Raw genomic sequence first — 16,465 nt, forward strand, 5'->3', positions numbered from 1 at the left:
GGTCAAAAATCAGTGTCACAATGACGATTAAGGTAAAATCATTGTCCAATCAATAACTTGAGAAGGAATAAGCCATGCGTTTAGTTACTTGATAGAGACATTGCCCTTAGTATCTTAGTGGCCTGTAGAAAACCATATTGATTTCAATGTCATTAGGTCAAAGGTAAAGGTCACAGAGTCATGTAATGTAAAATCCATGACGAATCAATCACTCGAAAATGAATAAGCCATTGTTACCTGTTAGGAATATTGGTCAAAGCAAGTAGATGACCACTACTGATTATGAGGTAAAATGATCAAAGGTCAATGTTAAAGTGATTTTTTTCAACTGTGTATATGCAATTGTGACAGTCAGGTGAATTAGGGGCATTATTGTTCTACGGAACATTTCTAGTTAACTAAGAAAATTCATATATAAAGTGTCATCTGATTGGTTAATTATGTCGTGCGCACCACTTAATTATCTCGTGCGCACTACTTAGTAACTCGTGCGCACCACTTAGTTACTCGTGCGCACCACTTAATTATCTTGTTCGCACAAGATATTATCAAGTACGCACCAATTAATTATCTCATGCGCACCACTTAGTAACTCGTGCACACGACTTAGTTTCTTTTGCGCACGAGACAAATAAAAACGCACACATCGCTTCTGTTTAATCTTGCCAGATGAATTTTGAGGCATGGGTAAAACTAACGGAAGCGCCAGTCTGATATGCAAGACTGTAGATTTATATGACCAATTATAAAAATATTTTGTTATTTAGTATAGATATAAAGATTTTTGACAGGTTATATGGCCCTATATAAACGGTTGTTCGTAAATATAGACCGAGCCGCCAGGCGAGGGTTATATTGCAAACAACAGTTTATATACGGCCATATAACTTGTCTCGAACTAATAATGCTGCAAGAAGTGAGATTTCTTCATGAATTGACAGCTGCCGTGTATATAAAACTATACAGTCACGGTTGGCCAATGAAAAGCGACGTTACAAACTCACAATATTATAAGATTATTAATAATACATGTATATTGTTCAAGGATATATTTTTGTCTGCTATATAAATATTATTATGTTATATGGAATCATGTATCTTGCACTTGCCAGCAGCATCCATATATATTCTTTCGTAGTTTGTTTTATGTCTGAAACTAAATACTAGTACATGTACTATCAAAATAATAATTGATTTCACTATAGAGTTCCTTCCATAACAGACCAACTCGTTTGAATAACAAAATATATCTTTAGCTTAAAGGCCCATTATGACTCAGGATTGCATTTTTTATTCCTCAAAAGCTTTTTAATTTTGGTGTCCTGTTGTTACTCACTGGGTAATAACCTGCATAAAATTTTGTTTCTGTTGCCTTCCGCGAATTAGTGCAGTTATAGAAATTTAGTATTTTGCATGGTTGTCAAAATACTTTTTTGTTTACAGTCCGCTACTTTAATGACAAATACTTTTACATTCAGGCCTTCTTTCCTAAGGTAATAAACATCTTATATGTTCTAAAACCATTGTTTAAACATTTCAAAGCTCATTGTTCTTTTTAAACAAGGGAAAAATTATTCGTTTCCGAGGCATAATGTGTCTTTAAGACACGTATAACTTTTCAAAATCCAGGTAAAATTTTGATTGTAATTTGCACAGTATAACAAAACATGAAAATTCTACCCTGTTTTTAACTGGATCAGTTATAGCCCTAGCATTTGATGTTTTATTAAAAAAAAGAAAAAAAAAAAAAAAAAAAAAAATAAATGAAAAACAATAAAAAAAATTAAAAAAAAAACCAAAACAACACACAAACAAACAAACAAATAACAACAACTATACAGATGCATATTTTAATTTTTAAGGTGATTTATAGGCCCATAGAGCCGGGTGTTGATTCATTAATTTATTTTGTAAGAAATATATTCATATTGCATATTGTAACACGTGTCACTATAATTATAAACACTTTTGTTTCTACACTTGACAATATTTTACTCGGCTATTTGCTCTGTTTAACTGTTTAATTCATGCACTGATTTAACCCCTAGTCCCGCCTGATCCTGGCCTGCACTGTTCGCTATTTCGTCAGTATATATTTGAAATATCCCTGAAAATGATGAATGGCCTTGTCAAGAATGAAAAATTGACGAGTCCATTAAGATCTTTAGCGGGTTTAGGGTTTAAAATGAATACTTAAAGTAAGAAACAATGTGAAATGAATTTAAAAATGACAAAAGTCCGATCAATTAATTAAACAAAATTATTGTTGTTGTTTGTTTTTAAATGAAAAATAAAATCCATTTAAATTAGAATTGTAGACTGTATTTTCTAAGATAGAGTCCAAGCACAAATAATGCAGCGAGGTGAAGTTGGTAGCTTGAAGTGTTCAGCATTCCGCCATTGTTTCCGAACACATATGTGCCCTCGGTGTAGTTATATCCACCAGCTGAAAAAATACATTGAAATGGGGTTATTGCGGAATCCATTTATTCGTTCGTTCGTTCGTTCGTTCCTTCATTCATTCATTCATTCATTCATTCATTCATTCATTCATTCATTCATTCATTCACTTTATCATTTTCTTTTCTTCATATTATAATTGTTACAACAATAATACATCATCATCATTATCATCATCATCATCATCACCATCATCAATCACCACCATCATCATCACCATCATCATCAGATTCATCATCCCCATCATCATCATCATCCTTGTTTCGGAACATAAGACATCTAAATATTTCTCAAAGTTTAAGTATAAAAAGGAGGGATAACTGTAGTTAATATGGATACGATCTAACAAAAGTTACTTCCCCTGTGGGCTAATGCCCATTAAACAAGACCTACGTTATCGTTTCATGATGAAATTCCATAATGCAAAATACGAGTACTTAAAGTAAAATCAAAATGGAAATGTCGGCTAAAGCCATTTAAGTTTCTCGTAACAGTTGCATTCCTTGTTGTGAAAAAAAATCAAATATTAGTACATATTTTTAGTAGTTATTCACATTAAGAACAATTCAATGTACAATTCAATGTATTTGTATTCCTACACACCTATCTCATTAAGAGCTAGGGACTGGTTCCCGGATTCCCTTGTATATCATAACTGTCTATGGAGTCTGCTGAGGTAAGGACCCTACTGACAATAAGTGCTTGCACTTTCGTAGGTTATCCTTGACCGCCCGGTCTAAAGACATTCAATTAAATTCAATTCAATCTCCTTTCATTTTACTCTTATTTTATACCTTTTTTAACTTTAGTTCTTTTGATTTCCTTGCACAATTTAAGACTTTACAAGTAGCCGCATTTTTGCAGCTCAATTTTTTGCTGTTTTTTTTTTCTAATCCAGCCATACACTGTTGCATCTTTGTATATTGAACTATCAATTTAGTGAATTAATAAAATCTAAGCAAACTCCTACGTCCGTGGCTTAGTGGTTTAAGTCGTTGACTTCACACCACATGCTCCTAACCGCTGTGGGTTCAAACCCCCGGCAGAGACTGTGAAGAAGCTATCCAGCTAGCTCACGGAACGTCAGTGGTTTTACTCAGGTGCCTATTCATGCCTGAAAGGACGCAAGGAGAGGGGCCTAAGATCTTCCTCTACCAGTAAAGCTGAAAGTCGCCATAAGACCTTCACAATTTTAGTGCGATAGGAACCTTAAAGCAGAGCGAATTCAACGCGTTATAGTCGTGTTTAAAGAACATAAAGCTACATCGGGCTTGAAATCATTGTTTATCCTTTGTGGAACAGGATATAAATATAAATACTAACTCGGACAAACATGACACGTTTTCGGACAGTCGAATGGAACGGTTGTGCTGTAAGTCACACATCCATTTGCGTCATAGGAACCGGTTCCGCACTGGTAAGGTTCTGTAACGTTCCGACAATCAACTGAAACATATTGAAGACTGTAATTTAATAACTTGCACATGCACACATAAAGTGAAAATGACCAACAGGACTAACGACTATGATATATATTTGAATAAAGTTAATCTCCCACGTGGAAGAAAGTGACAGAAAATAGGAGAATAACACGAGCTCCACAGGCAAGTGTATTATTATATACTAGTATAATATTTCTTAGGTTAAATGTGGATATGTGTGTTCTCTGTGCACGTGATGAGATCACGTGATGTAGAATGATGAGTGATGCGCACGCATGCATTTGTGCGTTCTCCAAAAAATAAACAGCTTCTTACATGTACATGTAGTCTTGAAAATATCTATTCGAACTTTATTTGAATATTTTATTTCATGTTCCACAAACGCCCTCTTATTGGTTTAATACAAGGTTGTTTATCGTATTTTAAGTGTGCCATAAATTTTATGGTCAAATCTCAATAAAGTGACCATTCCACTAGTCTTACTCGATTATTAAACTTAACGTAGAAAATAGTGAAAATTTTCATTCACCGAATTAAGAACTTAACCAGAATCGTGCATTTTTATGTGAAACAGACAAATCTATGTAACGGATATGATATGGATTAAAGGGGATCTGGCTCCAAAAGGTAACCACTTCTTCAAACATGATTTTCAGTACAAAGTTTGCTATGATCATAGTACAAAACACGTATTATAATTTTGACGAAAGTTATTCCTTATAAACGCCCCTGATCGTGGTCCTGCTAAAACAGATATAGGAAAAGAAGGAGCCTGGAACCCTTTGCGAACGGTAAGCCTGAAACCGGTATTAGACGCTTATTAACATATTCAAATTCCTACGCAGTGGTCCCCCTTGATTTTGCCTGCACATGACCAATCAAATCACTGTGATGAGATTGTATAATGTATTCATACGAGGTTATGTCGTAACTAGTCCCTGTTTAGTGTAATCTTTTCTGTCATTTTTTTTTGTTCGTTAGTGCATGAAAGAATAAATATAGAGTATATCCTTATGTCATCTTCAATGAATTTTGGAAGTGTTTTGTGGGAATTAATAAGCGTCCACATATTAGATCCATTTTTCACTGTTCATAATATATCACCGATAATAAAGATTCAAAGAAACGCGTAAGTTTAGCATAAAATCAGAAATCTATAACGTTTTAAGTACATGTATTTTTAGTAACAGGCAAATCTCCAAAGATAACTAGTTTTGAATACATACGTTGACAAATATCTCCAATATGAAAAGATTGTTTACACTTGCAATTGCACGTGTTTGTATCAAGGACTCCGCCATTCTCACAAACCTTTTTTCCGCAATCTGTAAGAATTATACTATAATTATTATCATTTGATAGGCATGTTTTATGCATAGGGCAAATACAGCATACATTTTACGTACCGTCAAACATTAAAAGTCTATTATGTCTCATTTTTTTTTCAATTTTCTTGATGAGTCGAATATGTGTTAAATAATGTTTATATCAGGTTAGATGTTAAAGCAGCATGCCTCCAGTTTCAATAAATTTTCATGAAAAGATTGAAAATGTGTCCAAAAGAAAACTATATGACGTGAAGTTTTTAGTGAACAAAGAAAGTAATTTGCACATTGCCATCTATGTTACTTATAATCTACATAACTTACACCCCTCAAAAAGGTCAAAATATGTAAATAAATTTTACATGTTTTCTTCTACTTGGCATGAATTCGCGACTCAATTTATCAGTAAATAACTTAAACTTTTATTTATTCGCAAACATAAACAATATTTTTTTGTCTAGTGCATATATAATTAAGGTACGGAATCAAAGTCATTTAAGACATACGTATATTTTGACTTTATAACACTTAAAAGGACATCACTGATATTCAGACATCTATACAAGCATAAAATTGCAATACAATGTATCTAACATAGGTCGACTCAGGCAATTAAACCACAAAAGTATGAGAAAAGATAATAAAGAAATATATTCACAGAATTAAATTGAAAATTAATGATAAGTGCATTTTCAGTCTGATTTTTATTAAAAAATCGTTTGCACGCTCTTCAATTTTAGATCATTTTGCATTCTAAAAAATGATTATTCTAGCAAAACGGAGTGAGCGAATGATCTGAAACTTTGCTCACAAGTTATTGGTAAAGACTTACATCAAACGGTTTAAAGCATCTTAAAAATAAATCTTAAATAAAATCCTCGCTCATTATGTCTTCAACGCCAGTATAGTTACTATGATACTTAGAAGAATAATTCTAGATATTAAGAAAGATGACTTACCACAAAGTTTGTTATTGCACTTGGCTTGGCATGCACCGCAATTCTTTCCCGATGTGTACGGTTTGTTGATATCAAAATTTCCTCTGAAATGGATGCAAATGTTATTTTTTTAATCCATAATCTGCTGAATTTTTAAAATGGACTTCTCCAACTTTCTTTTTGGAACTGACCATTATCAATTTTGGGGATATCAAGATGAAAATTTTTACAGGCTAACAGTATAGAGTCTGGTCAGACAGAATCAACGTCATGACATATGTTAAACTTTCGTCCCGATTGTTCAACTTGTTAATTATCGACTTTTCGCTTAGCGGGGTCGCGGGGCGAAAACGCTATTTTATTAAACTTCGCTCCGCACCCTCGCTGTTTTATTTCTTAAATTTCGCTCAGCGCCCCCGCCATTTTAACTTTTTAATTACTGACTTTTCGTTTGGCGGGGTCGCGGGGCGAAAACACAAATGGCACAAACCAGCCACCACACGTCACACAGAAACTGAACATAATAGAAGAATACTCATCGTGTTATTCAGAATGTAACATAAGTGACTTTTTGTGATAATTTGTATTTATTTAATTAATTTGAAAAGAACTTACGCCGGTGAATAATTACAGACATGAAAGTTAGTTCCTCCGCAATCCGCCATACCGCATCCTATTTTACTCGACGTCGCCCATACCAACTGAAATATTTTTAAAACATACATGCATACACTTTAAATGAGGGATTGATTATTTTATGACAGGAAAATGTGTGGAAAAAACCTTTTCCATATTCTGTGTAAGCCTGTATTTTTTCTGCTATATTTTATCTATTACTAATATCTTCTCCCTTATTTAACAATATTTAAAGTTTGCGTCAGCTGTTCGTTTCATTTCATAAGAGAAATAATCAAAGAGCTGTAGGCACATCATTTCAATCACACGTCAAGACATTAGACTTTTCATTGTTTGGTGACTCGATCATGTTATGTCTGCAAAAAACAATGGTTAGTTCGAACGCAAATCACATATACGACAAGATATCGCGATCGTGCTTAAAATTAAGAAATTCAGAACTCAGACAAAATGAAGCTGTTCCATTTTATGTCTTATTGCACGATTATTTCAGACCATATATTCTTTTTGTAAACATAATAAAGATCTGATGGGCTTATTGCAATGTTCTCATAATTGCCATTCCTTTCATCCGCGAAAATAAGTTACCTCCTTTTCACACTCGAAAATAAAATCAACTGAAATGGAATAAAACAAAATGAAATTAAACGGACAACAGTAAACCAATTGAAACGAGGCGAAATGAAATGAACGTAACGATGGAAGTAAGCGGAATGAAATGAGCGAAATGGGTATATGGAATAAAAAAATGGAATGAAATTGAAAATCGATATTAAGTGAAAGACTAGTTTTATAATTACCTGTGTGTAGTGTCCAACCTTGTGAAAAGCGTTTTTCCCATTGTATGTGAAATCCTTTACCTCGTCATTCCAAGCTTTAATAGCGGCTTCCCAGGTCTTGTATCCCTTCCCGAAATTCTGTCCAGCAGATAAACGCCCTGTTGAATAGGTTTAGGAATTGACACAAGATTTACATTACGCTTTATGTTTATTGCAAAGTCGTACATTGTATAATACTCGGTTGCAAAAGAAAGTGTGTATATGGTTATGCAGACGAGATAAATACAACAGATCTAGATTGGCACGTGACTAGAAAAAAAACACACAAAAAACACTGTGTAGTCACTATATCTCCACAAATTTTGATACCAAATTTACCAATATTGTGCTCAAACAAGTATTCCCAAGTAACCAATGCACACTTTCTTTTGCAACTGAGTATAAAACAGCCGTTTAAGCACTAATCACAATATAATTATGGTGATCGATCGATCAATCGATCAATCAATCAATCAATCGATCGATCGATCGATCGATCGATCGATCGATCAATCAATCAATCAATCAATCAATCAAACCATCAATCAAACAATCAATCAAACAATCAATCAATCAATCGGAGTCACCATCGTTAACAAAATAGTAATAATAATAATAACAATAATAAAAAAAAAAAAATAATAATAATAATAATGATAATGATAATAATAATTTAAAAAATAATAATAATAAAAATAACCTTTGCAAAAGTACGAAGCTTTACTTATCAAGAGTAGAAACGCATTCAAACATACCTGGAATATTTCTGTTTTGAGTTTCATCGTGGCCAAACGAGCAGGTCTCTGCCCAGGCCTGAGCCACCAGCGCGACCTCAGCGTCCCATGTCTGAAATGAATATAAAGAATAACGTGTTTCTATTTAATAATTTATCCAGCGTATATCGGTGATTGTCCTAAGGTATAGCTCTTTGCACTACCTCATCGCTTTTTACCCAACGATATAGTCTTTTTACCCAAAGTCATCGCTTTTTTGTCATTCGTCATCGCTCTTTGCTCCACCCCATCCTTTTTTGACTAACATCATCACTTCTGCCTTCCGATATCGCTTTTTGTTATATGACATCGCTCTTTGCTCTACGCCATCGCTTTTTTTACATAAATCATCGCATTTTGCCCTCCGCTATCGCATTTTGCTCTACGTCATCCCTTTTTGACATACATCATAATTTTTTGCCACACGACATCACTTGTTAGCCCTCCGACACCGCTCTTTGTTTGTTTGTTTGTTTGTTTGCCTCCCCCTGACATCGTTTCCCGGCCTTCGACATCGCATTTAGCCATTTAGCCCTCCGACATCCGATATCGCTTGTTTCCGTTTTTGTTTTATTGATATGTTATTGTATGTATCCGTGCATACAAACAATGTAGATTCAAACATACAAAGAAATATACAAATGGTTTGGGCAATCTCGCTATGTTTAATAAGCATTTTACGACTTTTTCTATATTTTGTTTCATCTTCTTTATATGAAATATAAATTGTCAAAATTAAAATAAAGAAAGAAATGAAAAGAAGAAAAAGAAAAAATAAGATAGAAAGAAAGAATGAAAGAAAGAAGGAAAGAAAGAAAGAAAGAAAAAAGAAAAAAAGAAGAAAGGAAAGAGAAAGAAAGAAAAAAAGAAAGGGACGAAAGAAGAAAGAGAAAAAAGAAGAAAAGAAAAGAGAAAAAAAAGAAAGAAAGAACAAAAGATATAAAGAAAGAACGAAAAAAAAAAGTAAAAGAAAGAAAAAGAAAGAACGAAAGAAAGAAAGAAAGGGGATAAAAAAGAAATAAAAGATAAAAGAGAGAAAAAAAGAAGGAACGAAAGAAAGAAAAAAAGTAAGACAAAAAGAAAGAAAGAACGAAGAAATAAAAGGAAAGGAATGAAAAGAAAAGAAAGAAAGAAAAAAAGAAGAAAGAGAAAAAAAGAAAGGACGAAAGAAAGAAAGAGAAAAAAGAAGAAACGAAAGAGAGAAAAAAAGAAAGAAAGAACGAAAAATATAAAGAAAGAACGGACAAAAAGAAAAGAAAGAAAAAGAAAGAACGAAAGAAAGAAAGAAAAGGGATAAAAAAAGAAATAAAAGATAAAAGAGAGAAAAAAAGAAGGAACGAAAGAAAGAAAAAAGTAAGACAAAAAGAAAGAAAGAAAGAAAGAAAGAAAGAAAGAAAGAAAGAAAAGAAAGAAAGAAAGAAAGAAAGAAAGAAAAAAGATAGAAATAAAGAAAGAAAATAGTAAGAAAAGATAGAAAAGGAAAGAAAAAAGAAAGAACGAAGGAAAGAAAGAAAGAAAGAACACGGTCTAAACTTTACCATCATCAGCATATCTGTTGCAGGCGGGTTTACATCCTTGCGGTATTTGTTATGCTCGGAAAGTATAATTTTCATTTCTGCATCGCTCACACCTGTATATGAAAAAGAAAAATAACAGCTCCTTCCATAGGCCAAAATAAAAGCATTCCATAAGAGACGACGCCGCTCACCGGCGTCGCCAACAATAACCTTAACAAAATAAAACTAACACCACATGATATAAACTGTTAATAATAACAGCTTCTACCATGAGCCACAAAAAAAGCATTCCATATAAGATCACGTCGTTCACCGGTGTCGCCAAGAATTTGCTTCAAATTCTTCACGTGCAGCTTTGACCGCAGCCATTTAACGCATTTCAAACAGAATTTGTTCTGTGAAACAATTATATCTTCATCGCTCTGTTCTATTAAAATATAAACAATCAATTATATGCTTCTGAAGGGCATCGTACTATTAAAATTCTAAAATTCTCGTGGGTCTTTTCTTTAAAATCTTTTAATTGCAAAGAGTTAACGTTAAATGCTGTTGCATTACAGAACGCCATGACTGTCTTATGTGATCAATGTTTTTGCATATTTCCTTTTCCGTTCTGTTCTTTCCTGTTGAAGGCCAATATGCCCACGAAATGCGTTCTTTTTTAGTTCTCAAAGTCATTTTTATAGTTTCAAACAAGTGACTCATTGGCAATTTACCTGACCTGACTTCTTCTTCTGTTGGTTTTTGCCAGTAAGGACATATACTGACTCAGTACTTTGTATGGAAGTTAAAATACAACTTTGTTTACATTTTGCTGCCTTTATGACACACACTATTTTACATTTACTGCTTCTTTCTTCAGGAAACAAGCATTTTACATGTTCTAAAACTATTTTTTAAACGTTATCAAACTAATCTTTGACCTATGTAAAAAATAAATAGTTATTCATTTCTGAGACATGATGTGCCTTTAAACGGATAAATTTTGCTTCTTAGGGACGTGCACAGTGCGTAACGTCCTGTTTCAGTGACGTCATTTACAGATGTCGTCTTTTTCCAGTGACATCTTTTACTATATTTTTATCACAATTTTTAAACCCCCCCCCCCCCCCCCAAAAAATGTCTAATAAAAACACTTTTTTGTTTCCCTTTTTCCCTCAGTTTGCCCAAAAAAAATATAAAATTAGCCCAAAGGATTTTTCCGAATGATGAAACCCCTTCTGGTTTTTGGGGAAACCCCGGGTCTTTCAAATTAAAAACTATTTGGGAAAAACCTTGGGTTTCCTAAAAATGTGTCACCCTTTTAAAAAGGTTCCCAACCAGTTAAAGTCAAGTTCGATATTGAAAATATTTTAAAACGGGGGAACCCCCATAAAAAAAAAAAATACCCACCCCTTTTGAAAATATATTTTTTATAAGAAACGAGATTTTAGGAAAATTTGGGTAAAACCCGGTTAAAACCTTTTTAAACCTTTACACCCCCCAAAAAATATCAAAAATTTTTTCTTCCCGCAAAATTTAAATTTTCAAAACCCCCCCCCTATATTTTTTAAAAAAATGAACACCCAATTTTTTAATTTTTTTTCTTAAAAAGATTTATTTAGGGAGGAATACTTTTACAAAATTTTGATTTGAATGTTTAAAATCGCTTATTCCCCCCCTGAGTTAAAATTTTCCCATTGTAAAGATTTTAATTTAAATTAAAGTTTAAAAATTTTGGTTTCCACTTTTTCATTTTTATTAATCTCCCTTTTTTTAATTTTTTTCAAATTTAATATTATGTTTGGAAAAATTTATTTGTTCAAAGGGTTAAATTTTTTTTGCGCCTTTTACTTTTTATTAAAGATAAACATCTGTTTTTTTAAGTATTAAACCCTTTTTTATCTTTAAATTCTTTAAAATTTATTTTAAATTTTTTGCCTGAATGAATTTATTATTTTAATTTTTAGTTGTGCTGTATCGACATATACGAGATGAAATTTTGGGCTACACGTAGATGTCTAATGAAAACATTTACTTTTTTTTGAAAGAACGACGCATTCATAAAATAATCCATGGGGTAGTTGTGTAAAATTACTTTCAAGGCTCACAGAGCGAACAGATGCCGTGCCATGAAAGACACGTTAAAGCTTGAAAGTCGCCCTATGGACACCTAATACTGTGTTTGGTGCGGACCGAAACCCCCCCCCCCCCAACACCCACACACACTCCTCAAAAAAGAAAGAAAAAAGGGGAACAAAGCTTACTGATTATTATTAGGGGTTCAATCTGTACATCGACGCGGCTCTGTGTCCGACAATCAGACTTTTTTCCAGGATCAAGAACAACTCTCTGGGGCAGTATTTGTAATTACTCTTGAAATGAAACAGTTTAAAGAAAACTGTACACAATGAAAAATAGCGGTTTTTAAAAACTGATGAGAAAATTGAATTGGTTTTCCCCTTTAATTGGGGGAATTTTAAACCAAAAATTTCCCGCTTTTAAACTTTTTTTTAAATAGGGAGTGAAAGGGGTAACTGGTTCCGGAACATCGGATGAGGCGGGGAATTTTGTCCTTTTTGAATTAAAAAAAGGCTTCCCCTATTTAGGTTTTTTTAATTTTTAAAATTTCCTAAAAATTGTTTTCCAAACTTTACTAACTTGGAATCCCAAGGAAATTTTTCCCCCTTGTTTTGGTTTAAAAGGGCCCATAATGCCCGATTGGGGTTAAACCCCTTTTTAAAAATTTTAATTTTACAAAAACTTTATATTTTTGGGGTATATTGTAAACTGTTTCCATTTTAAAAAACCCCAACTTTAATTTTTAATATTTTGATGGGAAAAAAAACTTTGCTTATTTTCTTTGTTTGGGAAATTGGCCCTTTTAATTTTAAGTTTAATTAAATAATTTTTTTAATTTTGGGAAGAAAAAAATTTTCTACTTTGTTTTAAATTCGCACATTTTCACACAAAAAACTTTCGCATTTTAGTGTTTCCCTTTCCAAATGGCCTTTTATACCCTTTTTAAAAAAACAAAATAAATTTTAATTGTTTTAAAACATTTTAAAAAACACAAAGTTTTACATTTTTTTTTTTAAAAAAGATTAAAAAAAGGAATTTTTTAAAAATGACAACCCCAAAAAAGTGCCTTTTTAAAAGTTTGCAATTTGTAGAGAAATTTGGAAAGGGAACCAGGTTTAAAATATCCCCGGAAAAATTTGGTTTGGTTTAACCCGCTGCCTAATAAATTTCCAAATTCAAAGGTTGATTGGCTTTTAAAAAACCGGAAAATTTAAAACAAACAAAAAAACAAAAACCTGCCCTTTTTTGTACGGAGGCGACTTCTTTGCGACAAGGGCCCGGGGTTGGGTTTTACTATTTTATCTTTTAATTTGTCCTTACATTCCCAGCTTAAATGAATGAAAGTTGTCCTTTAAAAATAAAAATGGGCCCCCAGAAAAGTAAACATATTTTCAAAATATTAAATTTAAAAAAAAAAGAAAGAAGAAAATACAGTACAGCTTCTACATAGCAACACCTTTGGCGAGGCTAAGAAATTTTATTTTTTCTTTTGGGAGAAAGGGAAATTAAAATTTATTGTTTAAAATTCTTTAAATTTTGGGGAAAAATTTTTTTTTATTGTTTTTAAAAAGTTTTTTGGGTTTTTCCAAAAGGGGCCGGGCCCCAGAGGGGGGGGGGTTTTTTTAAATGTAAAAGTTTAAAAAATTTTATATCCGAATCATACTTTGCATGTAACTTTCAGAGTGCTCGACAGATATAGCTGATATTATTGTAGCAAAGAGTTTTTTTTTGCTTTACAAAGGGCCGCTCTCTGGAGGTTTCACTGTACGTTAATAATTTATATGCGAATCATACTTTGCAAGTAACTTTAAGAGTACTCAATTTATATAGTCATACGTATGACAAACTCTAAAAAAATGTTTATTATGTCATATATTGAACCATGAATACAGAAATTGTTGGTTCTTTTACATGCAAGGTGTAAAAATCTGGAAACAAAGTGATCCAAAGCACCTCTTATTTCATCTTTTATCCTAGTAACTGGAACAGCAGGAATCGAACCCGCCCCGGAACAGCGGGAAACGAACTCGCCCGCCACTATTTATTTCACGCGATCTTTTAAACAAATTATCAAAGTTATTTTCCAAGTTTCTAACGGGGGAAAATTCTGCAAATTTTGATATGTTGTAGGTATTCTCGGTGAAAAGTTGGTGCCGTTGACTTGAATAATCCTTAACCCCCCCCCCCCCCCCCCCCCCCCCCCGCCCCCCCCCCCCCCCCCCCCCCCCCCCGCGCTTAACAATCGGAACATAGTCGGCTATTATTCATAATCCGAGGACTGACGGAAAGGGTCGAAAAGTTTAGATTGTCTGCTAGTACATCCGTCTGCTGTCTGCATTTTTATATTTTGATACTGAAAAACCTTATATTTTGGATGGATTTGTCTTACATTCAAAGCTAGGCTAATCGTTGAAAAGGGAGAGAACTGATTGATGTATAGATTATAATATTTAGGAGTTTTCTCCCTTCATCTTGATCGGTGACAATTTCGTGTGAAATAGAAATTCAAGAAATAAACTCACGAGTTTCTAATGTTAATCATACAGTGAAATAATTAAAGTTGTAAGCCTTGATCTTAATCGACGGCGTATACTTATATAATACATGTACACTGCTTGCTACCGTTTGATGATCAAGATCAACATTAAGGTCGACGAAAATGCCCGTATTTTGTTATGTAGTAATAAAGATTTATTATTAAATTTCATAAAAAATGCTATTTCAAATGAAAGTTGATGAAAATAAATAATGGATAGTATTTGACATTTTAATTTTGATCCTGACTTTAATCCTGAATGATTTTGATCCTGATCTTGAAAATTTAATGCACGCGGAGGCAATCTACTCTGCTGGAAAAAAATTACTCTGAGGAAATAACATTTACCCTACTCTGCTGGGTGGGGAAACATTTACCCTACCCTGGTGGATGAGATAACATTTACCCTACACTGCTGGGATAACATTTACCCTACTCTGCTGGGTGGGGTAACATTTACCATACCTTGGTTGGTGGGATAACATACACCCTACCCTGGTGGGTATGATAACATTTACCCTACTCTGCTGGGATAACATTTACCCTACCCTGGTTGGTGGGATAACATTTACCCTACTCTGCTGGGATAACTTTACCCTACCCTGGTGGGTGAGATAATATTTACCCTACTCTGCTGGGATAACATTTACCCTACCCTGCTGGGATAACATTTACCCTACTCTGCTGGAATAACATTTACCCTACTCTGCTGGAATAACATTTACCCTACTCTGTTGGAATAACATTTACCCTACTCTGCTTGAATAACATTTACCCTTCTCTGCTGGAATAACATTTACCCTACTCTGCTGGAATAACATTTACCCTTCTCTGCTGGAATAACATTTACCCCACTCTGCTGGGATAACATTTACCCTACCCTGATGGGTGGGATAATATTTACCTAACTCTGCTGGGGTAACATAAACCCCCACTCAGTTGAGATAACATTTAACTTACTCTTCTAAACCTATCTAGTGGTATAACATTTACCCTATTTTGGTGGGAGAACATTTACCTTACTCTGCTGGGACGTAAAGTGGTTAGCCTTTGTCCTCAGTTTAGAACAGGGTCAGACTGTACAACCGTGCAGTCCGGTCGAACTCCATACTGATGACTGACCAAATGTAAATGTTCAAAAGCGCAACGTTTTAAAGTGGAAGCTGAACAAGTCTTTTTAAAATGCTTAGGCAATTCGAAAGTATTTCTCTCCATACATCCTTTTGTAAAAATAGGCAAGCCGTTTCCCTTTATACAATTTTCTAAAAACGTTTAGGATGAGGACTGTTTTTGTTTAAGTGCCATTGAAACGATTTTAATTGTTATTGCACTCCTATTATTTTATTCGCTGAAATTAACACACTGGCCCACCTTCCGTTTAAAGGCCGTCAAATCAAATAATACCTCTTAAGTACCATGATTGTTTTGCTATCGCAAGGCTACTGTTTTGTAGTGAATATAATATATGTCTAAATAATTTATATTTCCAACATCCTGTATCTGTTGTATCAACCTATCAGAAAAAAATAACTGAATTGTTCGTTTTAAGTTGTAAGTTTCCGCCATTTATTGAATTTCCTAGACTGGTTTACAAAATTTGATTTTATGCAGTTCGAGTGTGTATAATTGAACAGGACTTATCCTTATATCCCCGATGTTGCCAGTTGAAATGTGCAAGTTTCACCTCTTTATATGAAACAACAAAAAATACATGACAAATAAAAGGCGAACACACGTCACCTTAAATGTGTATGTCGCTTATGTCGTATTTTCGTTTAAACTATAACAACAACAACAGCAACAACAAAGACCTCCACAAAAAAGGAAAAAACAACAAACAAAATAAATAAATAAATAAATAAATAAATAAATAAATAAATAAATAAATAAATAAATAAAATGAATGAATGAATTAATAAAATAAATAAATAAATAAATAAATAAATAAATAAATAAATA

At 33.3% G+C, this 16,465-nt stretch overlaps 1 protein-coding gene across 1 annotated transcript; it reads right to left on the reverse strand.

Annotated features, from left to right (window-relative positions):
* Window positions 1-1,849: 1,849 nt before the first annotated feature.
* On the reverse strand, window positions 1,850-10,587 carry LOC132716616 (cysteine-rich secretory protein 2-like). Its single transcript, XM_060699924.1, has 9 exons — window positions 10,468-10,587; window positions 9,931-10,134; window positions 8,375-8,465; window positions 7,602-7,738; window positions 6,781-6,866; window positions 6,187-6,269; window positions 5,129-5,227; window positions 3,784-3,906; window positions 1,850-2,446 (listed from the first exon to the last, which is right to left on the reverse strand). The coding sequence occupies exons 1-9, from the start codon at window positions 10,585-10,587 to the stop codon at window positions 2,307-2,309; spliced, it is 1,083 nt and encodes a 360-aa protein (XP_060555907.1). The 3' UTR covers window positions 1,850-2,306.
* Between the last annotated feature and the right edge of the window lie 5,878 nt (window positions 10,588-16,465).

This window comes from Ruditapes philippinarum, unplaced genomic scaffold, assembly GCF_026571515.1.
Source record: "Ruditapes philippinarum isolate M1 unplaced genomic scaffold, ASM2657151v2 ctg2032_1_1_1_1, whole genome shotgun sequence".
NCBI lineage: Eukaryota > Metazoa > Mollusca > Bivalvia > Venerida > Veneridae > Ruditapes > Ruditapes philippinarum.